The following is a 26,725-nucleotide window of genomic DNA, read 5'->3' on the forward strand; positions in this document are numbered from 1 at the left end:
TTAATATGTCCCGTTATCACATATGCAAAAAGGAGAACTTATTTCCAGTCGTAGTTTTACAGTGAGTGGTGTTGTACGAATATGGTGTAACACCAGTGACGGTGACTCCAGTGATATTCTGGGTAAAATTGAGGGTTTTGTAAATTGGCTGCCTCATTGGTGGTCAGGTGACCTTGTGCAACTATTTAAAATCAGTAATAAAAATGATACATGGCATTCTTTTTACAAAAGTTTCCTTGCCAGCCATTAATGCACATAACTCCAGTGACACAGAGATGCAATATGTGCTGTCTGATAAACAAAATTATGAATAAATGAATAGCATATAGTGAGCAAGTGTGGACTCACCTTCTCATGCCTTGAGATGCTTCCTCTCTGATGAGCCTCGACCCAAAGAAGCACTTTAATGAAATGCATATGTTTTAAATGTAGTGTGACATTAATGATATACAAAGTAAACATGAATCTGTTTTATACAAATTCCTAAATTAAACCTTCTAAAAATATTTTATATTAAACATGGTTTCTCAAATGTTGAAAATGAGTTCTTTGATAAGCTGTTTTACAGATGCAGAGTGACTATAAGACAGGATAAAAAAGAAAAATCGGAGAAATCATATGGGAAACATATTATTTAATCTAAGGCCAACTGTGTAAATGTGCATACCGATTTGTAGATCTGTGCCTAATATGTTAAGCAACTTTTTAACCCTTGCAACCTTTTGGACATGGTTTTCCACACCAAATAGGCCTAAATCTTTTCACAGAACTATTTTTAAACAGTGTCTCAGTCATCAGGCTGAATATTCATAACCATTTCATGTATAAGCTTTCTGTGAGGGAGCTTTTGACGGCCTTAAGCACTTCAGACGTCTGCTTCCTATCGCCACACTGTGAACAATTCTGACTTTCTCTAAAAAAAACCAAGCATTCTTTGCCCCTTCCTCTAAAACAGACCTAAAACTTCCTCTCAAACCACTCAGACTTTGTTTACATCTTAGTGATGTAATTATGCAGAAACAGGAATATTTTTAAATCCCTGTGAAGTAATCTTAATCAGAAGTGCTCACCAGGTGCCTGATACTGTAAAATGTGTTGTTATCTCAACACTTAAGTATTCTAATAACGCTGTGTGTTTACTTTTTTGACCCTTGTGTGGTGTTGATGTTGTTACTCAGTGGTCTGGTGGACCCACTGCATCATTGTTTTTAAAAGCAAAACAGCCAAAACACTTTGTGTAAAAATGCCAGATGTTTAAATTATAACAAGTGGCCAGCATAGGGTTCTCCTTTAGCAGCTGTAGCCAGTCAGCAGCCTGTCCATGTTGTCCACCTTCACACACACACACACACACACACACACACTAACAGCAGGCCATGTAGGAGGAGAACAGAGTGAAGGACATAGCACCTCCACACTTTTACTCCCCACTGATTCACCACAACTTCACATGTGTAATATAAGTGTGTGAGGGGTGAACAGTGTGAAGACACCAAAAATTGTATATGTCCTTCACAGAAAATGAGCAAATGCCAAGTAATCTGGGTTTGATATAATAATAAATCGTTAATAATGAAATAACAATGATTCTTTCTTGTGGTAAACATTGGAAATGGGTCCCACAGACCCCAACACCACACGAGGTTTAAAAACTTTGTTCAGTGATGATTTATTTGCTTATCCGACAACAGTAGTCTGTTGCGTCTTATTCCCATCACATTTTTTTTATCAACAGCTCTCTGTGAGGGCAATTTCACCTGCAAGGAGAATGAGGTGTGCGTCCGGCCAAATGAATGCCGCTGTCGTCATGGATATTTCGGAGCCAGCTGTGACACCAGTAAGAGGCCATTTTGTGTTACGACCTCCTTCCTCACCGACATTTTTGGCTTTCTTTAGCACATGAAGATGGATGTACCATAACACTAGCCATTGCATTCACAACAGCTCAAGCTAAATTTCTTCAAAGTTTGTTTGTTGAGCTTATTTTGCTGCATTTTTAGTTAAACAGCAACGCATTCAGAAAACCTGCAGGAACGTCTCTCATGGCATGCTTATGAACAGTTATAATTGGAAGATGCTATTCTTATCTGATAAATGGGTGCAAGTTCATAGCCTCCTTAAGCCTTTATGCTTAATCTTTAATCCTTAATGTTTCGAAAATATCCTGAAATGCAGCAGCAGATTGGTAGAAACACCTACGTGAAGGCTTTGGCCATTTTATCAGAAACAGCTAGCTTGTAGGTGAGCCCCTCTAAACCCTGTCCATTAGTGGAAAGGCACTACCGCTGAGAAATTGTGCTGCTACAAGCTACAATTGATTATAAACCTACAAAGGAGAGAACAGAGATCTGCATGGGCCATTGTTAATGCTCACCCCCGCCCAACTGAACCACTAATCACATCCACTCCCACCTGAAAAACCCAGTGACATTTTTGCCTGCGCCTACCCGCTTCTACCACGTGCCAGGCTCACATGCACCCACCTACTTCGGGCTATGCACGTGGTTCTCATCCACTCCCACCTGTGTAGGCCGTTTTATGCTTGTGACACGGCAGAGCCTCCATACATCCATGAGCACAAATAACTTGCACATGCGCATCACATCACATGCAGCAGGTGGGCAGCATAAAAATAGCGAAGCAGCTTGGCTTTGCTGTTGGCATTATTTTTATCTGTGCCAACATTACATATTAGCTAATTACTCTATAAGACGACTACAAGTCAGCCAAAATAAGTTTAAAGCCTAAACAGATGCTGCGACACAGGTTTAAAAGCCCATTTTCGTGGAAAGAATCAGTTCAATTATGTGCATATGTTATTTACTGGATGTTCTACTTTGCTGCTTGTGACTAATGTGTTTCTCTCTGCAACACACTTGCAGCTCATATGTTACCAGCCTGTTTAATGTTCAGCAGACAATAATTGACCAAACCCACCAAACTCAGCCAGCCATGATACCCATTCGCACAAGCCTGCAACCTGTTGGCTGTTTACCTGCAATAACTGTGTAACGCCGGGGAGCGAGGAGGTGGACGCATATGCGGAGATAAGCGACGTTTATTAAGGGCAAATCCAGGGTCATCGTCTAAACGGTCCAGGCTCATAGAGCTAACACAGATAGAATGGGGGGCAGACACGACAGGCAAACCAGAATCAAACAATCAACACGATCATCAAACAGGTCAAACGCAAACAGTACAAAGACCAGCAAACACAAGGGGCAAAGACAAGGGCTTAAATACAACAGGGCTGATGAGGGACAGGTGGAAACAATCAGGGGCGGAGTCACTAAACAAGGGGGCTGGACTACAAAGCCAGAACAAAGAAAACGCGGGCTAAACCAAAACGACACAAACACATGGACCGGACTGGGAGGGGCCAATCGTGACAAACTGCGGTGATTCAAAACGAATCTTTAATTTTTTAGGCGTTCACACAGGACCTGTGGGTAAGCCCACCTTATGCAGACCTCTACGACATATTATATGACCTGTGGAACAAGTTTCTTTACCACATCAATGCTATTGACTTTCCCCATATTGTTGCTGTCAGAGCAAAACCTTGTATCTCCATTTTTGTTTTTCAGTTTTTGACATAATTTGAAAAAGCCTGTGGTCCTTTACATTGTGTGTAAGTCTTCAAAAGGACTTGGAGAAAGTCTGTTTCTATTGACATACATTAAAAGTAAGGTAGGTTTTTCCCATTTCCCATAAAGGTGTCATTTTGGAGATACAGGGTTTTCTTCCAACAACAGAGATAAAGATAAAATCCAGATATAGATACAGAGTTCATTATATGGGAGCGTCGCTGATGACAAACTTACAATATAAATTCAGAGTTCTATATGGTAGGTGTTTCTGATAAAATGGCCAATGAGTGAAGGTACACAGTAGGTGTTTCTCATAGACCAGCAGCTTTATATTGTTGCTTTTGGAACAAAATCTTGCATGTCCACTTTTATTTTTCATATTTTTATAGAATTTGAAAATAGCAGCGATTCTTTTCAATGTTTTAGAATTTAATGGGTGGAACAACAGAAATTATTCTAATTTACTCAGGAGAAAAAGTCTTGTTCCATTAACTTCCATTCAAAGTTACAAACTCTTTTTCCCTCCCCTAAAAAGTTTTCATTTGAGATTTTGTTGCAACAGCATCAAAATGTAAACAGTTTCAATCACTGTTTATTTCCTGCCTTTCTCTCCAACTCCTCAGAGTGTCCTCCACAATTCTGGGGTCCTGACTGCAAGGGCAAATGCACATGCCACCCCAACGGAAAGTGTGACGACGTGACGGGCAAGTGCACGTGCCACCCCAACCGCTGGGGTGAGAACTGCGAGAAAGCATGCCCCTGCCAGAAAGGCAAGTGTGACCAGGAGACGGGCAAGTGCACGTGCCACACGGGCTTCTGGGGGCCGCACTGCAGCAACAACTGCTACTGCAGCATCAACTCAGTGTGTGACCAGAGCGCAGGTCGCTGCATCTGCAGCCCCGGCTGGTACGGGCGCAACTGCGGAGCTCAGTGCAGCTGTAACAGCTCGCCATGTGAGCAGTTCACCGGCCGGTGCCAGTGCCGAGAGAGGCTGTGGGGGGCCAACTGCGAACGTTACTGCCAGTGTGCCCACGGGAAGTGCAACCAGGCAGACGGATCGTGCACCTGCAAGCCGGGCTACAGGGGCAAGTTCTGCAGGGAGCCGTGCCCGGCCGGGTTCTACGGTCAGAACTGCAGGAACAAGTAAGCAAGGGAAAGGAGAGTCAGAGTCAAAACTAAGAAGTACACTCATGTGTGTACAAGAAATTTGTTTCAGTGAATTAAGCCATTATATAAAAGGACAATTCAAACTACAAGTAGTACAAATGACTGAATAAATTTGAATTTACAAATAAATAACAAAAAAAAAGAGGCTTCACACTCTCTCTGCAGAACAGCTCTGATAATAGAACAAAGTATTGCTGAGCAAGTTTATGGCCATGGCTTTTTAATGCAGTTATTTTGTTAATGCACAAGGTGAGACTTATCAAAAGAAACTGGTATATATAAAAACTACCAAAATGCCTAAATTCCTGAGACTCCTGAGCAGGAGATCACACTATGTGAGGGAGAGGGAGGCAAGTTACTGATGTACAGCCATCCCTGATTGGTACTTTGACAGATCTGACATCATCAGAGCACCAAATGTAGTCCCACTCAACTCAAACTGAACTAAAATAAAACGACAGAAAAAAGTAAATTCAGTGTTTAATGGTAATGTTGATGTGGCAAATAAATAATTTAATTAGTAATTTAGGCATTTTGATCGTTTTCATAAGTAACAGTATGTTTTTATCAGTATGATTGATGGTGGCGCAGTACTTCACTCTGTTACGGGGTTCGATTCCCCGGCCAGGCGACCAGGCTCCTTTCTGTGTGTTCTCCCTGTTTCCTCCCGCTGTCCGAAGACCTACTAAATCGCCCCTAGGTGTGAGTGTGTGTGACTGTACATCTGTGTCTCTGCCCTGCAATGGACTGGCAACCTGTCCAGGGTGTTTCCTGCCTTCTTTGACTTCTTGGATAGGTTGTGCAGTGACCCAGAAGGATAAGTGGCTTAGATAATGTGTGTGTGTGATTGACTACATTGGGAAAAGAGAAAGTTATACATTTGTTTTTCACTAAGCTGCTGCTTAAGGTGAAATTTTTATAACTTTGCATTTGAATAAAGCCATGGGCAGCTGCTCAGCAATCCTTTGTTCTCTTTTCTGAGTTGTTCTGCAGAAAGTGTGAAGCTCCTTCGATTCTGATGGGACCATTTTTGTTGAGTGAGGCACAATGAAAAACAGAAGAGAGGTCATTTACATTTATCCTTATCGAGTATTCTTAAAGTTGTGCAGCAACAACAACAGCTTGTAAGGGAAAAAGATGAAGAAAAAAAAAGATCAAAATGGTAAAAAATTAAGTTCAATTTCAATTGATTAAATTGTGACTCATGAATCTACACAAGCAGCATAAGCGGACATAAAAGACACCTACATTACACAAACACTAGAATTAACAAGACGTCCAGACTGAGCAGGCATGGAGACCTGTTTTCTCTTTGTTTTCCTGCCAATTAATGATTTAAGAAAGATAATGGCTCCCTTGACTTCCCCCAGGTGTGGTCACTGTAAGGGTCAGCAGCCGTGTAAGGTCACGGAAGGACGTTGTGTTACCTGTGAGAGAGGCTGGAACGGCACCAAATGTGACCAGATGTGTGCTCCGGGCTTTTTTGGGGAGAACTGCAAAGAGGAGTGTCCACCATGCAAAGACGGTCACTACTGTGACCGCATCAACGGGAAGTGCTCTCACTGCAATCCTGGCTGGATCGGAGATCGGTAGGACTTCAAATGATGCTGTGGTTAATTTCATATTAAATAGCTGTTCTCATCATAGTGCAACATATTCCCTGACCTCTGTCCCTCTCCCTATCCCTCTCACCCTGTAGCTGTGAGGTTCGCTGTCCCAATGGCACTTATGGGGATAACTGTGCGAATGACTGCAGCCACTGCTTTAATGGCGACTGCCACTTCGCTACAGGAGAGTGCTTGTGTGATCCAGGCTTTTACGGGACCTAGTAAGTCTATTATTAACTTTCTGAGGTTGAATATTTAGCTGTAACTCACAGTGGTGAATGTTTTTCACGCAAATGTTAGAATGGTGGAAAGTTAAACTTGAAAAAAGCGGCTATCATTCATATTCATGTGTGCATGACATGTAGCTTTAGGTTGCAGGTTGGCCCTAGTTACTGTGAGTGGTAGCCCCCCAGTATTTTGCCGTTCTCGAATCATTGAGGATATTTTGCTATTTTAGTTTTTTTTTTTTTTTTTTTTATCAATGTGGAGATTCCTTGATGATTTTGAAGGTGACCTGAAAGTCTTTGCACATCTAGAATCTCTGGAGGGTTTCACCACTGAACAATCTCTAGAATACCTGAACCTTCTGCCATTCTGCAATGGGTTATCTTATATCTGGGTTTGAATGTTGGGGTCTATCCCCATTTCTAGAATGTTTTCTTCCATTCACACTGTTCCGGAATGTCCTTCCCCCATTCTTCCATTCATACTGTTCTAGAACGAACGTGCTTCCCCCATTCCTCCATTCACACTGTTTCAGAATGTCCATCCCCCATTCTTCCATTCACACTGTTCTAGAACGTGCTTCCCCATTCCTCCACTCATGTTGTTCTAGAACATGCTTCCCCCACTCCTCCATTCACATTGTTCTAGAACATGCTTCCCCATTCCTCCATTCATGCTGTTCTAGAACATGCTTCCCCCATTCCTCCATTCACACTGTTCTAGAATGTGCTTTCCCCCTTTCCTCCATTCACACTGTTTGAGAATGTGCTTCTCCTCCACACTGTACTAGAAAGCTCTTTCCCCATTCACACTCTTCTAAAATGTTCTCCCCAATTCACAGAATATTCTTTCCTCATGTACATTATTCTAGAGTGCCTCCCTTGCATACTGTTTGAGAATATTCTTTTCATGCATGGGGTTCTAAAATGTTCTCACTGTTCCAATGGTTAAGTTCTCCGATTTCATGGTCTAGAATTTTCTCCCCATTTACAATTTTCTACAAAGGTTTCCCGAGTTCTCCCATTTACACTATTCTAGAATGTTCTTTCTCATTTATACTATTCTAGAATGTTCTTTCCCATTCACGCTGTTCAGGAATGTTCTTTAACATCCAGGCTGTTCTAGAATGTTCTTCAGCATTCACACGGTTCCACAAAGTTCTCCCCCATTCTTTCAGTACTTCACATGTGTCACTGTGCTACACAAACAGGTGTTGAAAGAGACAGATTGGGGTTCAAAACTATGATTCATAGTTAGAACTGTACAGATCCACTTTTCTCGCTTCTCGGCCCTTTGGCTAAGATCAAGTGTAGTATCTGTTCTTCTCAGTTTAATATCTGATACATCCTCTATATGAGGACTATATATTACATTGATTTTTAGGAAGAGGGGCTTGCTCCATCTGCTCCACACATCGACCTGGTATTGCAGTTCCTCCAGGAATGGTGCGCCTCCTTGGGGTAGTTATGGGTGTACATGACTGAGGTGCCCTTTAGCAAAGCATCTAACCCCCAGCTGCTCCTAGTGTGTATGTGGTGTTTCATTGCATGAATGGGTTACATTGAGGAGGTGAATTTTTCCCACTGTGGGACTAATTTACATTTACATTTACATTTATGGCATTTAGCAGACGCTCTTATCCAGAGCGACTTACAAAAGTGCTTGTCATTACTTCAGAATATCTCATGTTAATAAAGGTCGACATAATTTTAAAGAGCTTTGCTCTAAATTGCTACCTGAAGTTATCTATGCATTGAGACCTAAACAAATACAACAAGTAGAAAAATACCTACAACTCAATACAGAGTCTACACAACACTAAACCTGCTGAAAAAAGTTTGTAATATAGTGAACAATAAAAGAGATGAAGATCTTTAATAGACAGTGTTAGTGATTAGATAAGTGTAGTGAAAAGAGATGGGTCTTCAGACGTCGTTTAAAGACAGCAAGTGATTCTGCTGTTCGGACACTTAGGGGAAGTTCATTCCACCACCTTGGTGCCAGGACAGAGAACAGTCTGGAGGCATGTTTTCCTTGTGATCTGCAAGATGGTGGGTCAAGTCGAGGCGTACTTGAAGCACGAAGGTCTCTGGGTACGGATCTAGCTTTCACCATTGATCTCACGTAGGAAGGAGATGGACCATTTTTGGCTTTGTAGGCCAACATCAGGGTTTTATATCTGATGCGAGCTGCTACAGGAAGCCAGTGAAGGGAACGCAGCAGTGGAGTGACATGGCTGAATTTAGGAAGGTTGAAGACGAGTCGAGCTGCAGCATTCTGGATCAGTTGCAGGGGCCTGATGGTACGCATTGGAAGACCAGCCAGAAGGGAGTTACAGTAATCTAGTCTAGAGATGACTAAAGACTGAACGAGTACCTGTGTGGCCTCTCTAGAGAGTAAAGGTCGAATTCTCCGGATGTTGAGACTAATAATGGTCTCAATCCTGTTGATCTCCGCTACAGTGCTACTAGATCCACGGTAGCTAATATAGCCTAGGTAACTAATTCACAGTATTTAATATAAGCTCGAGTTTAGTGATTGGACAGTTAAGGTAGCTTGCACTCATTTATGCTAAGTACGTTACTCAGTATGGTATCAGACTCCGTATAAATGAGTGCTAAAAACGGTCTGTTCCAGAATGTTATTCCACACAGTTGTTTTGGCTTCTAAGTTCATTTTCTAAACATACTAAAACAACTGCCATGTTGTTTTGTTGAGGTTTGCTCAGTCAGTGTCACCTTAAGGTTCTTGACATTCTAGAATAAATAATTTTTTTTTATTCTGTTGTAGGATCTTTGGAGTTTTTGGGGATTTATTTTTTATTTTTTTGACCTCGCTAAAGAATCCCTGTAAGTTCTCAACATCCTAGAGAATCCCTGTAAGTTTTCCCAGCGCTCCTGAAAGTTTTTGCTTTTCTTGAAACCCTGGAGGTTTTGGCTTTTTAGAATCCCTGTACTTCAGAAGATTGTTGATATTTTGGAACATGTGTTTGAGCTCTAGAGGCGTGGAACACTGCATTCCAGGAAGGGCTGTGGATGCTTGTGGTTTTGATGCAAGTCAGTACATAATTAACAGATTAAGACCTCAATGAGGATGTTTTTTGCTAAATAACATGTGATCATTGTTAATTTACTCAGTCTTTATGTTCATAACTGACGCAGCCATGACAACATTGCAGATGAAAAACAGGTGCTTGATAAATATTGAGCAAATCACAGATAGAGTTGCTTATACTAACGGTCAGCTGTGACAAATGTGAAACATCCTGACTGGAACTTTTATCGGCCAGATTCCTTGAATGATGAAATGGATTTAGACTTCATTAAAAGCCTTTTAAAAGAATTTTGCAAAACAGCCCTTTCCTTTTCTTTCTCCGGTTGCTTTTTATCACATCTACTCATATCTACTGAAATGCTCATTTGGCCAAAACCACATGCTAGAACCGCACTGTATTTCATAAAGGAACGCCTTTTCTAAACGTTAGGGAATGGGAACTGTTGCCCTCTCTTGCCAAGCAACATTTTTCCTCGAAAGGCCAGAGCCCAAATGATTTTGACTGTAATGGCTCCTAAATTTAATCACTCAAGTCGTAAAAATCTTTGATGGTGAACTTACTCTTGAGTCATGTGAGGAGAAAGAAGAGAATGCTTTTCTTGTGTGTTGCAGTTCCAGTGATTTCTTTGGTACTGCTTGTTTAAACTACTGAGTACTTGTGAAATCCTTACATGTTGGATACTGATATGCAGAGGTGGACGAAGTACACAAATCATGTACTTGGCTTAAAGTAGAGACCCCCACAGTAAAATATTACTCCAGTAAAAGTTCCTCCCTTTAGACCTCTACTTGAGTAAAAGTACTAAAGTATTTGCCTTCAAAGTAAAAGTACTAAAAGAGTAATTCTGGCTCTGATTATCATTTTTGTAACAAGACTCTTGCTTTATCAACTCATTATAGGTGAAAGTCCTCCAGCGTCTCTCTTGGTAAACCAGTCTTTTAATAGAACGTCATTAATTAGTGACGCTGACGTCTATTAAAATGATCAGAAGCACAAAACACTGAAGGTAAACAGTTTCCATCAGGGAGAACCGAGTGGCTCTGAAATCACTTTTTACACACAAGCAAAGTTTCAGTTTTAGATTTATTTACAACTTAGTTCCAAGTTGAATAAAAACTGGCTTTAAACTCAGGATCACAGATGAGCTCCTTTACTGTGTTGATCTGTAGGCGTCTGTTCATAAACATAAACCAGCCCAAACTAATTTACTATAAAATGAAATGGTGTTTGTAGAAATTCAGAAAAAAGCCGCGTCAGTCTCGACTGCATATGTGGACATATTTCTATATTGTGCTCTATTTACACAAAGTTAGGTTAGTTCATCATTTATGTTGACCAGACTCTCCCAAAATTTGACGCTGCTGAACTTACAGTTTATAAGCTGTATTTGAATGAAAGTGCTACAATTGCAGAGTCATTGCGACAGCTTGGGAGCAGCTGGGCTTCAGGGTGAAACTGTAGAGGCTTTTAAGGAGGGTTATGATGTAAAAAAAGAAGTGGTGACATTAGTAATCAATCTATTACATCTGAAACCACTAGTAACTGCATATTTAATGACATAGTAACACAGTCACATTCACATCCAGTCTGTTAAATATTGACAGGATTGAGCCATGACTTTTTTCTATGTGACAGTTGAAAAAATATAATAACTGATAATGATTTTAAGGGTGTGGGCAGAATTGGCAGGTTGCGTTTGGTTGCTCTGTTAGTGTGATTTGTTAGAGCAAGTGAGAACACTGCCATCTGAACTCTGGTGTGCACCACATAAACAGACTGAGACCCCCTGAGCAGGTCAGTCTTGGTCCATGTCAAAACGAACTGGTGTGGTTTATTGAAAGCATGAACGCAATACAGACCGACGACGTCTAAATGGACCAAAGACAGAACGAACCATCGTCTTTGCTCTGCAGAACTGTGGAAGCTGAGTTTCCGATGCTGTTTTGACATGTGCTTGTGTCCGCATAAGCTCTGACCGGTAATTGTGTGAAGAATGAATGGAGAGTTTGGGTTTTTAAAAAGAGGCTCATTATAAAATACCTGCTATGCACATTTAACTGCACACATAAATGACATCATGTACTAAGTCACCAGAGTTGCTCTGTTTTGCAAAAGCAATAAGCCACTTGAGTCTCTCACCGGGACTTCACCTTGGTTTACATCCTGAAAAACCGCAGTAATGCTGGGAATCTCATGGCTTATCGCTTTAATAACATATAACAGATAAAGCAAGACATGTTTGATCATGATTCGGAAAGTTTGGTGGGCATTATCAGTTGTTGTGTATCAGAAAATTGGTCCAATCAGTTTGGACCGTTTTGAATATGTTAAGCAAGCTAAGCAAACCATAACTAAAATGCAACAGTGTGTAATTTGCTTAACTACACATATAAACACACCCTTAGAGTTAAACTTAGGATAGATATTTTCCAGGTAAGTCCAGTGAAATAATAAAGGATTTCTTTATTTGGTTTGCTTTGGTTTGTAGCCTTAATAGTTCTGCTCATTGTTAGGCTCATTGCTCATGTAAATGATCTGCATTTTCCTCATTATTGTTATCATTTTATCTTCACAGTTGCAATCTGACCTGTGAGTTTGGCCAGTTTGGGGTGAACTGCGCAGAGACCTGCCTATGCCACGATAAAAACTGCAACCCAGTGTCTGGAGAATGCAATCTATGTAAGAGAAAAGCCTTTTGTCTCTCTCTCGGTCTCTCGCGCTCTCTCGCTCGCTCTCTCTCTCTTTCTCTCTCTCTCTCTGTCCCTCAAAAACAAAATGCATAGGCTTCAGACTTTGTTATGTAGTTTGTTTTGGAGACGCATAAAGATTCTCGGACTGATGAGACGTCCCCGTAGGGTCTTGCGCCCGTCATACTTTCCGTTGCGTCAAAGTCAAGTGATGGTGTGTGATATAATATAAAGAGCAGGGTGGGTCATCTGCAAAACTGTTTAAAAGCACCCTCTTAAAAATGAAGATATTTGGAGTGATGCCACTTTTGGTTCCACAAGGAACGCTTAAATGTCAGAAAAGGTCCTGAGTTTGAATCCTGGATAAGCCCCAAATATTATGACCCCCACCTTAAGCCAAGACTATACTGGGATCTACAGTGTAGCATTCAATAATGAACTGGTAAAGAACGAACCGTCCATCCATCCATGCATCCATCTCTGAACACGTACATACATATATATATATATATATATATATATATATATATATATATATATGCATGCATGTTTTATCTGTCTACCTGTAGTTATGTTGTTGGGAAAAATAAGAACCTTGTATCTCCATTTTTGACATTTTTCTGTTTTTGTCATAATTTTGAAATTTTGAATTTGAAAATGCCAATGATCATAGACATTGTGTGTAAGTTTTATGATGAATGGACCAACAGAAATGACCTGAAATTACTTGGGGACACACACGTGCATGTTTTATGTGTCTCTTTCCCTCTGTGTGTATATATATATACATATTATATATATATATATATATATATATATATATATATATATATATATATATATATATATAGAGAGAGAGAGAGAGAGAGGTAGGTAGGTAGGTAGGTAGATTGACATGCTAAAAGTAAAGATGCCAAAACCATGTCCTTGCGTGATGCTGTAGAAAGAACGTTTCAGTGATTAATTCTTCAGAGAACTGTTTTAGCAGATGAGATTTATGAAATAATCCTTTTAACTTCTAAAACCTCCACATAACGTCTATAGAAAGAACGTTGAAATTGCTGAAGACTCTTCAGACTGTGTGAAAGTTCTTTAACCCTTCAAAAGTTTAAGATAAAATGTAAACAAACTAAAGCGTATCACTATAACAGCTTGAGAGATCCAGCTACTTATTTTACATGTATGTAACACATTTAAAAGCAATCTCAGTGGCTCACAGCAGATTGAAAACATGGCACTACTAACTGACTTTCACCAGGTTTGCAATATCCTTATAAAAATGAGAGGAAGAGTCAAGCAGCTCTCTTTTCTCCACCTCATGGATTAGTTTCTCCTCATCTGTTTTTGGCTATTTTTGCCATGTTTTGACGAAAGGCGGCTTAACCGCAGTATTTAAAATGTAACATCAGCACAATGAAATGTGACGTGTCAGAAATAGAAACCGGGCGTCCGTCATAAATGCAGCTCTGCTGCTCGCGCCTGTGTAAACAGCTTAGTTGGTTTCAGTGTGGTTTGATTTTGTCATTCTGTTGCTCACTTGCTCTCGCTGTCGCTCTTTTCAGCAGGATTGCTGCTCGTTTTGAAGTTGTGGCAGCTGGTTGTCGTTGCTATATTACAATAAGGATTATTGGGAGATACTGACACTCTTGGAATCACATTGCGGGGTCAGAAGTAACTGCGGTATATTTTACATTGAGTTGAAGATGATTTCTTTCATAACACTGAAAACAGGACAAAGAAACGCAGTTGTTATTGGTACCACGCATTGTTAGGAGTGTCCATGTGTGCCTGTGTGTGTAGTCCTATGTAGGTCACTGTAGTAGACAGCTGCAGTTTTACCGCTGCAGCCCTGATGGTGTTTCCAGAGTAGTGTCTGATTTTTATGGCTGTGTTTTTTGGCTCCTTTCCTGTTCTGCTTGCAGTGTTAGTGCAAGCTTCTCACTGAGTAGAGAAATACTACAGGAAGAGGAAGAGAGGGAGAGAGAGAGAATCGAGAGGAAAGAGAAAATGAGAGAGAAAAAGAAAGACAGCTGATAAAGAGAGGGACAGAGCAAGAGAGTGAGTTGGGCAAAGGAGCGAGACAGAGGGAGAGAGAGCAATAGAGGGTGAAGGATAGAGAGAGAGAGAGAGAGAGAGGCATACAGAGAGAAGTAAAGGTTTAAAGGTTAGCAGAGGCTTTTGGCAGTGATGATGTCACCAGCGCAGCCCTTCCTTTGCACAGCTGTGTTCAGAGAGGATGTCTGACCCCACTCTCTGACACTCCACTCATCTTTCACACCATGGTGCACAACGTTAAAGTCACTAAATCGGAACAGATGGGAAAACTCTGCTGTCTGTCTATCTATCTAGAAAATCTCTTGTCTCCATTTTGTGAGTCGTTTTTCAGTTTTTGACATAGTTTGAAAATGCTTGTTGTCTTTTATACCTTGTGTGAATTTCATGATGAACGGACGAAAAGAAATGACCAAAAATGACTCGGAATAATGTCTGGTTCCATTGACTTGCATTAAAAGTGAAGTAAGTTTTTACCTTCTTCTGTAAAGTTCTTATTTTGGAGATACGAGGTTTTGTTCTGACTGTAGTGATTATTTATCTAACCAGTTATCCATCTATTTAGCTATCTATCGGTACATCCATATGCATATATATCGCTGCTGTCGGAAGAAAACCTTGTATCTCCAAAATAGTAAGTTTATAGGAGAAGGAAAAAACATGCTTTACTTTCAATGTAAGTCAATGGAACCAGAATTTTTCCCATGTCATTTTGGGTCATTTCTTTTAGACCATTCATCATAAAATTTACAAACAATGTAAAGAGTAACATATACTTTCAAATCATGTCAAAAACTGAAAAATGCCAAAAATGGACATACAAGGTTTTCTTCCGACAGCAACTATATGCACATTTTATTTATTTTCCAATCTGTCTATCTATCCATCTATCTATGTACATGTAGTATGTCAGAACTCAGAAGTAGTCAAAATCAGTAGATTATTCCGTTACTAAGATAAATGTGCTGCAATAAAGCTCTGCAAGTTACAGTCTTTGATGCTGAAATCACAGCTGCTGACAGCTGTAGCCTGAGTTGACTTTGTATGGGTCTCTGAAGCTTTATTTTTCTTTCATTCTTCCTCAGATCCTAACCAGCGGATGGGTGTGATAGCTGCTGGGACGCTGGTATCCTTTCTGCTGCTCATCCTCCTCTCTCTGCTCTGCTGCTGCTTCCTCTGCAGCAACAAAAACCACAATAGGTGAGTCAGCAAAGTTCAGACCTGCCCCTCTACCACACCCAGAACCAACACAGCCACTCTTCACTTAAATGCAGTTCTGCAGTTCAGTTTTAGCTTTTCCACTTCATTAATCTTTTCATGCTCCAGCCGCAAATGTGTTGGACAAGCGTTAGAAGATATTGGCAAAAGCTCCATTCAGTCCTAGGGATAAATGAAGTGTAGTGTTTTGTTGTGATGACTGAGCTAGCATTAATGTGGTGCTAAATTCATTGGCCCAGTTTGGGTTCAAACGCTTCACAAATGACGTGCATTTTACAAAATTTCAGTGGAAAAAATACGCATCGTGTTTACATCCATTACAGTTGTGCAAAGAAACTTTAGATGACAGTGGGCTACCATGATTAGGGGTTGCCTTGATACAAGCAAGACAGAGATTTAACTCCGGTTTTGCTCTAAGTAGAATTATCTTCACAGCCATTTGCCATTGTGCAGTCATTTTTCAAACACGCTTTGGATTAGGTATTTCAGAATGCTGACAACAACCTTTGAAAAGATATCCGTCATGATCGGATCATGATCTGTAAGGCTCGTCGATTCTTTTACGGCTTGATACGTCACTATTTATTCACTTTTTATGTATTTATACACTTTTCCATCACTCTTTTTCACGTTTTGGCTGAGCGATATTCTAACTTTTCCACCTCATCCTAGCGTAATACTTTTTTTGTGACATTTGGATGTTTTTTCAAATCACTGACAGTTTTTTTCTTTCACATCTGAAACATTCGCAAACAGCTGGTGGATGGGAAACATTTCCAACCTGCATAGTTTCGATTAGCAACAGCATAGACCACCTCAGTAAATACAATTCTGACCTATATTAAATCGATTAACCAACATCACAGCGGAATACAAAGATCAAAAGTCAATAGAGCTATAACATATAACATTGATGTGATTTACTGTAATAAAGCACTTGTTGCAACAGTTTAGTGCACAGAGAGGAACCTGACTCACACTTATGTAGAGCATTAGTGGTCATTCCTGGTCCTAAAGTATCACTGCTCTGCAGATTTTAGAGCTTCCCCTGCTCCCAACACACTAATGAACATACAGCTCAGTGGAAAAAGTACAGAAAGGACATATGTACATGAAAATATGTCTCAAGATCCAACTAAAAGTGGAAATATGAAGCTAAAAGTATACCTGAGTGAAAGGTAAAAAATATCTACATTTGAAAATACCGAGGTATAGAAGTATATAATCATATAAAAAATATCAAGTTGGAAATTTGAAACAAATTCATTGAAGGTTTCAATGAAAATTGAATGAAAAAAAGTGTATTTTTTCTTGTGAATGCGGCTTCAGTAATACATAAGTAACATACAAATCTTCCATAATAGGGCAAAAACAAATGAAGTTCAACAGTACGTATTAAGTATTTTCCACCCCTGGGCGGTGGTACTCCAGAACCAGGATTGAGAGCCACTGCTTTAGAGCATAAAGTTACATTGTTCAAAAGTCAGCCCTATTTATAAACGCCAACACTATGCAAAGGTGTGTACCGAAGCCTTAGAAGCCTAAAACCAACAAAGAATTGTTCAATATTATAATGACTCAAGAAGAAGTAAAAGTACAGATATATTTGACTCATTGTTCAGATGTTTGGTTGATATTAGAAATAAAATGTCAATGCAGTGATACTATTAACTGTTAAATGTCTTCAGTGGATTTGCAGTGTAACGTCTTAGTACACCCAGCACTGATCAGCACAGAAAGTGAAGTTCATAAGCTCTGTTCTTTCCTCCATCATAAACTACTACTAAGCATGGACTGAAGTAAATGGAGTTAACTATTACTCCCCTCTGACAGGGCGTCCTAATGAACAGGTTTCTCTAATTTAGCGGTTCCTAAAGAGCACCTCATATATGAGGAACCCATGTCGTGTGCTGTCTTTTAAGATTCTTCTCCACAGACACTCTAAGCAAGTAAAGTGAAGAGTTTTATAGCTCAGCCCACTGCACACAGATCCAGAACACATGTTGGCCTGACTGTAGATTTGCTCTTTGCTCTAATCTCCTCGTCCTGCTTACAGTCCAGACCAGGACAGCTCTACTAACAGTAAGAAGGCCAAGAGAATTCTCTGTGGACGATTTAGCCGAATCAGCACCAAGCTACCCAGAATCCCCCTCCGGAGACAGAAGCTGCCCAAGGTTGTTGGTATGTCAACATTTTTGAGCTCACGAAACAGCATTGCTAGGCTGGACATGCACCAGTAAAATGATGGATGTTATTCTTCAGTGTCTTAGCACTTCTGTTTACATGAGCCATATTTATTGATTGTTGTCTAAGTGTGTTTTTGTGAATTCTAGTGGTCATGATTGATTTTTTTCCTCTCTTTAACCCAAGCTACTACTTTACGTAATTAGTCTAGACCAGTGTGTCGGCAGCATGCGGCTCATTTTCTGCACTGTCGCGGCTCCATAGCAGAATTCGATTTTTAGGTAGAAGTGAAAGAATTCTCCTTGGCAGTAAAATAAAGCTTTGCCGGTGGTTCTAACGCAGCTTTAACAGTTAATGATATTAAATGCTGCAATTCATGTAGCCTGTAACTGCTAATTCACCAACCTTTAACCCTGAAGGTTGGCGCACAGACTGCTGGTCGCCATAGCACTGCAGGTGATCATGCCTAGCTAGCAGTTAAAAATAAAAACAGTAAAGAGAAAGTTTTAAGACAAACATCGATAATTTGGAGATAAATGGGCTCATTTGCGTTTATAAGCACTCCAGCTGGCTTCCTGATACGTTTAATCTCCAAAGTCATGAGGCTGAAGGCAGCTTCTCGTTTGCCAGTTTCTTGTTTAAATTTTCCCGTTCCAACTTAAATGGTGCAGCAGTTACATTCTGGTGCCAAAACGCTGGTGAATGAGAAGCGACTTCAGCCTCATCAAAAGCCGAACATCGAGAGACATTTTACAAGAAACTGTTCTACTTTTGCGGAAAAGTTTCCTGCCAGAGATGCGAGAAAAGCTGCTATAGCTGAGCTAAAGCTTAAAGCAGAGCAAAGTAAGCCTGCATTTTCATTTATATTATGTCTTTTAACCTGTACTAGGACGTTAACACATGCTGGCACATGTTTATGGTTATGGTTTACATGATGAAATGGACAGAAAATGTTGTGGCTCCCAAAGTGGTTTGATTTTTGTTGAAAGGACGAAATTGCTCTTCTTAACATTTGGGTTGCCGACACTTTCTAGTTGCTTCATGTTGAACGTTTAAGCAGGTTCTTGTTATTTGTCATGATTTTGTGCTCAGCATGCATTGCACAAATACATCATCCAACTATTGGCAATCCCTGTGGTGTCAACCAGTCCTGACCGCTAGCCTAGCCATTGACCTGTAGGCTACTAAACACAACCACGCTAGAATTTGTGTACCTCTTACCTCTTAGCTTGGTTGTGTTTCTTACCCTACAGATCAACGGCAAGGCTAGCATTGGATTGGTTGACACCACAGGGATTCTTAATGGTTGTATGATGTATTTGTGCAATGCATGACAGGACAGTGATAAAGGACAGTGCTTTTGGAATCATACTGCATTACAGTCTTGCCCTGCACACAAATATCCACCCCAAAGCTGCTGTACTTTTTCCTTCCACCTTCAAGACATGTCAGTAGAGGGGGTTTCCCCTGGTCCCCCTAGACTGGAAAATCCCACTCTGACGGCTGCTGTAATAGGATGTAAGTCGGCATGTTTACAACGAATATAGCCATGCTTAAATTCTTCATTTTAGCCAGAGAGTTTCTGATCAGCACTGATTTTATTTAAAATAAAGAGGTTTACAAGGCTCACGTCCATCATAGCTGTCTGGGCTTTGCTCTATTGTTTGCTCTGGAAGCCATGAATCCATGAGAGTTTAACTGGCCTTGCCTAACTGGATGCACTTGTGTGCAGTATGTGAATGTTTGGATTTGTAGCTTTTAATAGTAATATGTGAATATGTCTACTAACCTGATAGAAACTGTCAAGTATCAAGTATTATATAAATATCATACATTATGATCTTATGTTTTGGCTGTATCACCCACCCACAGTAGACTGTATGATTGATGTGCTGCCTCACATCTCCATGACACTAAGCACACCATGTCATCTATGGTAATAGTTATCTTTCTCTGTGTGATCTAAGCTGAGAAGTAAAGAGCTGTAGTGGGGCTGAAATTAAACCACCGCTACCCAATCGGGGTCTCATTGGTTTCATTTGAATGGAATGCTCTGGGTATTGGCTGTATTGCTCTTGGCTCCCTGCAAGGCTGTGAGTCTGTATTATTCTGAACCCAAAACAGACGTTTTTCCCCTCCGGTTTCTGCTCTCATTTCCCTATTCCTTATTAAAACTCCTGTGGCGGAGCGCTCGGTGCCGTGAGTGATCCGTAATCAAAGACTCTTCTGTTTTTACCAGGATGGAACCCCTGTGCCGTGTTCTTGTGGTCAGCATTGCGACTTTGGCCAGCACGTCGTTAGGAGGCGTGTTTTTGGGACAGTATGAAAGCGGCACCACAAACATATTAATCTTGTAGTGCAGCATATCAGTGTTACGCTCCAGTAATGTACAAAGATATATGCTGGGTGCTTTATTAATTATATTAGAACCAAAAAGTGTTCTTTGACGCGATGCTATACTTTCTTAGCAATCTCTTATAGTGCCACAAGGCTTCTATTGTAACAATAGCAGCACCTTTTTTTGGTGCGATATAGGTTCTTCTACCCCATAAGAACCATAAATGCAGGTCAACATAGAAAAGAACAATGTCATTGCAAAAAAGAACCATCTAAGCATTCAGACGTTTTCAGGGAACATCCAAAGTGGTTCTTCTGTGGCATCGCTTAAAGAATGTTTTCTGGCATCTTGTTCTACATTTTTCTGCCTTTTAACTTTTTATTTAGGTCCGCCTATAACATTTGTGTGAGTTTAGGCACTAAAACCATTCATAATTCATTTCTACATAAACACACTTTAAACAGGCTCTTGTATTTAGCATGTGGTTATCACTGATGGGTTAATTAGCTAAAACTCCTTCCCTGTGACAAAATCGCACAGCCTTAAGTGGCTTATTGCTTTTGTAAAAACTTTTGCTTCATAAGATCTTTTTGGTCACCAAATTACCACAGAGTCATATTTAGCACCAACCCTGCAGTGCCCCTCTTCTCAAGCTGGGCAGAATCTCAAATGGCTCCCTGCTCCCTACATAGTGCACTATGTAGGGATTTAAATACTGGATCCTGCAGCCCAAAGGTGCATAATATAGCTAAGAAATAGTCATTTGGGACTATTTGGGACCAAATGATGAACTATTTGGCTGTAGAGGCTAGAATTTCTAAACTTTCAAAGCTAGCACACTATTCAGGGAGTATGGAGCCGTTTGGGATTCAGCCTGGGTTTGATGCTACTTCTGACTGAAATACAAACATTTGAACTTTTATACTATAGACTTTTTTACTGCTATTTTACAGTTAATCGTACCGTATATGCTTTGATTCAAACCTGTGATACTAAGTGTAGTTCTAGTTAGGAAAATAAATTGCCAGCCCCTCAGTTTAAAGAAAAAAAAAGGGGTTTTAACTTTGTCAGTGCACTTGGTGGTCTCTGCGAGCAGCATAAGAGTCCAAGATTATTCCATTAACAGCACAAGCGTTTTTCGTGCCATAGCGCAGTAATACAGAGGTCAGTTGTAAGGCAGTCATAGGTGTGTGTTAATTGTGGATTTTACAACACAGCTCAGCCAATCAGATTTCTGTTTTATAAACCAGTTTTCCACACCTGCTCCAGTGAATTAACGTAGTCAAAAGTGCATTAGTGTTGGTATAGTGAAGGTTGGTGATCACTGGCATAGCAGTGGAGTTAGTTGTTAACTGTTTGAACAAGACAGTAAAAACTTGTTAATGTGATGGTCTTCAATCTTTATTGGTTGTTAAGGAGGAGGAAGAGGTGGAGATGCATAATTAAGATTAAGTGACCCTTATTAGTCCCACAACGGGGAAATTTTCCCTCTGCATTTAACCCATCCGTGAAGTGAAACACCACATACACACTAGTGAGCACACACACACTAGGGGGCAGTGAACACACTTGCCTGGAGCGGTGGGCAGCCCAATCCACAGCGCCCGGGGAGCAGTTGGGGGTTAGGTGTCTTGCTCAAGGACACCTCAGTCACGTGCTGTCGGCTCTGGGGATCGAACCGGCGACCTTCCGGTCACGAGGCTGGATCCCTAACCTCCAGCCCATGACTGCCCCAATACGAAGCCTATACGAAGCTTAGATTGCACATTAGTGCAAAAACATTGCTGTTTTTGCTTTTTCTGCATAGAAACCGTAGCATGCCTCAAAACTAGACCACGTTACCTCCATGGCACCGCATGACACGCACAGCAGGGGTGAAAGGTTGATCAGTATAGGAGACTATTGGGCGCAGCACGGCATCAAGCATCATGTTTATGTTCCACATCTGGTGTGAAATGGGCTTAAGGTTAAGCAGCATAATAGCTCATCAGATCACATTCATATCAGAAGGTGGCTGTGTGCCTGGACAGATAAATCACTTATGGTTCTAATTGCCAAGTTACCACCAAACACATGAAGTCTGGAAGCTGGAATGCTCCAGGCTGGGACACACCGTTGTCTAATCTATTGTGGTATTTCCTTTGGGTGGGTTATTCCCCAGTCAAATCCATTATCGTAAAAAGGTTTGTTCGTGATTAATAGTGTTTTAACTACACGAGCTGTCTCATTTGAACTTATAGATATGCTGGTATGTGACCTGCAGACAAATCACGAGTCAGGGACTACTAACAATGGCTAGACTTGCCCCAAGCCATTCCGTCCCTATGAGAGACATGTGCTTCCACGCTAATTTGCCACATTATACAAGTCAAAGAGTCGTCTTCATGGGGCCTGCATAAAAAAACCTCTCTGAAACAATAATATCTTTGTCGGCATGGGTGAGGATGAACTCCAGAGCATTTCAATAAAACCCCTCAAGCTAAACCGTAGGAAAAAACTAAAACAAATAAGGAGCCGAAACCAATAAAAGTTGGCATTTTTTGGGAAGTGTTTCGGAGCGAGGAATCGTAACGTCAGCGTTTTAGCTGGCAAATCAAAGTGAAGTGAAACTAAACATTGTTCAACCAAATTCAAGACACAAAGTCGTGTTTATTTTACCAGCCAATGGAGAACAAAAACATGTGGAGGCTGGAATAGTGTATGAACTAAAAGAACTAAAAGTAATGCGCAAATTCTAGGCTTAGATAAAGCCTGAGTCTCTCTCTCTCCCTCTCTCTCTCTCTCTCTCTCTCTCTCTCTTTCTTTCTTTCTTGCTTTCTTCCTTCAAACCCCCCATTTTCTTCTTGCTGGCCAGTGGCTCTGCTATCCTCATTGGCCGCCCGCTGCAGTGAGGTCTGCCACTATTTCTCCCTCCTTTTTTTTTTTCTTTTCCTTCTGTTCTTTTTGTAACCCTACCCTCACAGGGGCTCCAGCAACCCAAGCATTCCAGGAGAGTGGGGGTTGGGAAGGCCTGAAACAGGAAGTGACCAAATTTACCTCAGCCTGTTTGGGAGCAGTGATTTATCCACAGTGCGCTCAGGCGGTTTGGCACTGAGTGCAGTGGAGGAAACAGCACGATGGCCGTGCCTGCCCTACAGTCGCATGCAAAAGAGGGAATATTCCTGGTCACATTATATGTTTTGTTGATTTTTTTAAGTGAAACTAAGTCAAAACATCCTCTACAGACCCAAACATGGCACTTTTTAATGCAGTTTACGTTCAGGTTTAATTCAGAGTTTACATTATTGGGAAAAAAAAACATCAAATAGAGAGGCGCCACTTTTTCCCATGATTTTTTTTTTATTGATATGATTTATGATTTATTTATTTTTCCCCCCATATATTCAATTCAGCAAATAAACAGTAATTGTGCATTAAAACCTGCAGAAGAGTGTTCTCTGTAGAGGATGGGTTCACTTGTTTTTCATTAATGAAATCAACAAAACTGACCAGGGGCACCCGAGACAGAGAGCCTTCTATAGTGACTCGTTCATTTACGGCCTATTTACACCTGTTTCAGTGTCATTTAATGGTCTGAACCCTGAACTGCGAAGAATGTTAAGCAATTTGGCACAGCAGTTTGACACAGGACGAACTGATGGCAGACTACAAACCATCTGTGTGCAGTGTATATTATTTTTTACTGATGTCAGAAGAAAACGATGGAACCAGACTGGCTTTTTTTATAAGCAATTCTGGGCTGTTTCTTTTGGTCCATTCTTAATTAAATTTATACACAGTGTAAAGGGCAACAGGCATTTTCAAATTATGTCAAAAATGGGAAAAAAAATGAAGAGACATGGTTTTCTGCTGACTAGAGGTGGGTAACCCACGTCTAAAAAGTAAAAACCCTCCCCAGGATTTTGTTCCAACTACCTGAACACCTTTGCTGCTGGTTTGAGCAAATTACAGAAAGCAAGCAGTTGGAACAAAATTCTGGGGAGGGTTTTTACTTTTTGGACCTGGATTACCCACCTGACAGCAGCAATATATATATATATATATATATATATAGTTTTTTTTCTGACATATCACATAGTATTTAGGCAGTGATCGTATCCATTTTCAAGCAAATATTCTGGAACATCTCCTAACGATTCTCTTCTATTGTTCCTGCTTGTTCTATACCTTCCAACTATACCAGGAGTGGGGAATCCTCATCCTTGTTATACCTAAGCTCTATTATAGGAATAATAGTCTTATTGTTTTTGTTAAGTTTTTGTTTTTTTTATCAGAAAGAAGAAGATTAAGATCTTACCCAACAAAAAATTGTCCAGTCATGTTTCCTCTGTGGTATCTAGGTATATACAGCCAAGTAAGCATTCCCATTGGTTAGGGCTTCAGGAGCTCAACTGGAGGCCTTACGCAGCAGATTAACTGCTGGTTTAATTAAGAAGTGACAGTGGAATCAAACAATCACATTTGGATTCCGATGGTTGGGACCAAACTGTGAGAAAAGCATCACTCTAGATCCTCTGGAAGTCCTAGATACATCATGACTGCAAATATGAGCTGTAGCCTGTTTACTTCATTTCTGTCTGTTACAAATTTCAAATAAAGCATATGGGATGTGCTTTACAGGCTTCAGATGTGCGTGTTTAATCTAGAACCCATGGAGTTTGTACCGTTTAGTTGTACCAGTTAGTGCAACAAACTATTAGAAATCTCTTGTGATCACAATTGATTTGTTTCTCATTTTTGATATTTATGACCAAATTGAAGCCCTAGATCTAACACAGAGTGACCACTGTATACTAGGGATGGTTGATATGACAGTATGTTCTCATTATTGTGATAAATCACATCCCAGTGCAATTTTCTGATTATATCATTAATATTATTATTATATGTACTTGTAGAACTCTACAATGCTTTACTCTACAAGGCCTAATGCTACATAAAAATAGAGATTTAGATTAGAGATTCTGTAAACAATAACCAGTGATGTCTCAATGTTAGCCGGTACTGCTATTTTTTATATTTTTTATTATTTACATTTACATTCACAGCATTTAGCAGATGCTCTTATCCAGAGCGACATACAAGAAGTGCTTTGTCTATCTAGAGAAAGTATCTTTGCTAGTTACCAGTAGGTTAGAGAAAAAGACAGTGCTGAGCTCAGATACTGCTAGAAACAAAAGTCAGTTGTTATATTATATTATATTATATTATATTATATTATATTATATTATATTATATTATATTATATTATTTAGTTTCCCAGCATTTTAATAGATAGATAGATAGATAGATAGATAGATAGATAGATAGATAGATAGATAGATAGATAGATAGATAGATAGATAGATATTTTATTGATCCCGAAGGAAATTTAGCAGCCAGTAGCAGACACACAACACATACAGTAACTGTAAATGTAGACATATAAGAATAATAAATAAACCAGATCCTATCTACAGGTATATGTACAAATAGAAAAACTACAACAGTCTGTGATAATATCTATAACCTGAGATGAGAGATGCAGTGCAATAATGACTGTACCAAAATTTACAGATGACGGCATATAATGACCACAAACTTTGTAGCACACTTCAGAAATATTGAGATGCATTGTGTATCATGAGGTCTTCAGGAATCGGCATATTCCAGTTTCGCTATGTCTCTAGTGAAGGCTGAGGCTACCAGTCATCCTAAGACCTGAGTTAAAGGCGTGGACAATTAGGGCCACCTGCTGCCTCTGTCCAGCCTTGGCTCCACACAGCTGTGTGGGTCAGTGCAGCTGGATGCTCCAGGAATGCACGTTTGTCTGACAACCTGGGTTTGTAGTGGCGTCGAGGGCAGTCTGGGCTGTCTCGCTGCTCTCTGTCAGTGACCAGGGCATAGCAGTTGTCGGCCTCTCGCTAACCCCACAAGAACAAAGCCCTCAGTCTGCTAGCATTTAGTTCTCACATTCATGTCGAGCCACTTTAAGGTGTGGCATTCCCATGAGTTAGCAGGACTGGCATGCTATCTGTGTGAAAGTGAGAAGCTAGAAGCTGAGAGATGAGTAGCAGAGCTATGGCTTTTAGTTACTTAGCTTTATATCATGTTTTATCCAGTCTAGTTAACCCCGTTTTAAAGTAGCTATGAAATGAGGTCATACCTGTTTTAAATGTACTTCTGTTTATGTATTGTTTTCTTGAATAATGTTGATGGAATATATTTGAATCAAATTGTACATTTCCAGTCAATGGGTGTTTATTGTTTATGTGGCACTTGTACATGATTTTTTGGCAATAACTTGCTAGTAGCTCAATTCAGAGTCACAACATTTCACACACAGAGAGCCAACAGTGTCATAGTTAATCTGATAACTGAGTTATGAGGAAAAACAGTCCATTTGATTACACTTACAAATATCCAAGTCCATTTTCTTTCTGCCAGCAGAATGGCCTTTAAGGGGCCAAATAAGAGGTTACGTTGAAAGCGTTCTAGACGGTTGAAAAGTAAGACATTTTAAGCCTTCATTCTCAAATGTCTTGTTTTTGACTTGTGAAGTAGCCTGTACACAGCCAGCTATCTACTGTTTACACTTAAAGCTTTAATTTTGTTTTGCAGCA

At 40.3% G+C, this 26,725-nt stretch overlaps 1 protein-coding gene and 1 pseudogene across 1 annotated transcript in view; both read left to right on the top strand.

Moving 5' to 3' along the window:
* Window positions 1-26,725, top strand: part of scarf2 (scavenger receptor class F, member 2) — a 50,778-nt gene that overhangs the window by 16,765 nt on the left and 7,288 nt on the right. Inside the window, exons 3-9 of the mRNA XM_017724833.2 lie at window positions 1,736-1,837; window positions 4,214-4,733; window positions 6,128-6,346; window positions 6,457-6,585; window positions 12,220-12,323; window positions 15,469-15,583; window positions 17,658-17,782. Of these exons, the coding sequence (XP_017580322.1) occupies window positions 1,736-1,837; window positions 4,214-4,733; window positions 6,128-6,346; window positions 6,457-6,585; window positions 12,220-12,323; window positions 15,469-15,583; window positions 17,658-17,782 (1,314 nt within the window). The remainder of the gene's footprint in view (window positions 1-1,735; window positions 1,838-4,213; window positions 4,734-6,127; window positions 6,347-6,456; window positions 6,586-12,219; window positions 12,324-15,468; window positions 15,584-17,657; window positions 17,783-26,725) is intronic.
* On the top strand, window positions 7,867-8,045 carry LOC119261905 (annotated as a pseudogene).

Source organism: Pygocentrus nattereri, chromosome 20, assembly GCF_015220715.1.
Source record: "Pygocentrus nattereri isolate fPygNat1 chromosome 20, fPygNat1.pri, whole genome shotgun sequence".
NCBI classification, from domain to species: Eukaryota; Metazoa; Chordata; class Actinopteri; order Characiformes; family Serrasalmidae; genus Pygocentrus; species Pygocentrus nattereri.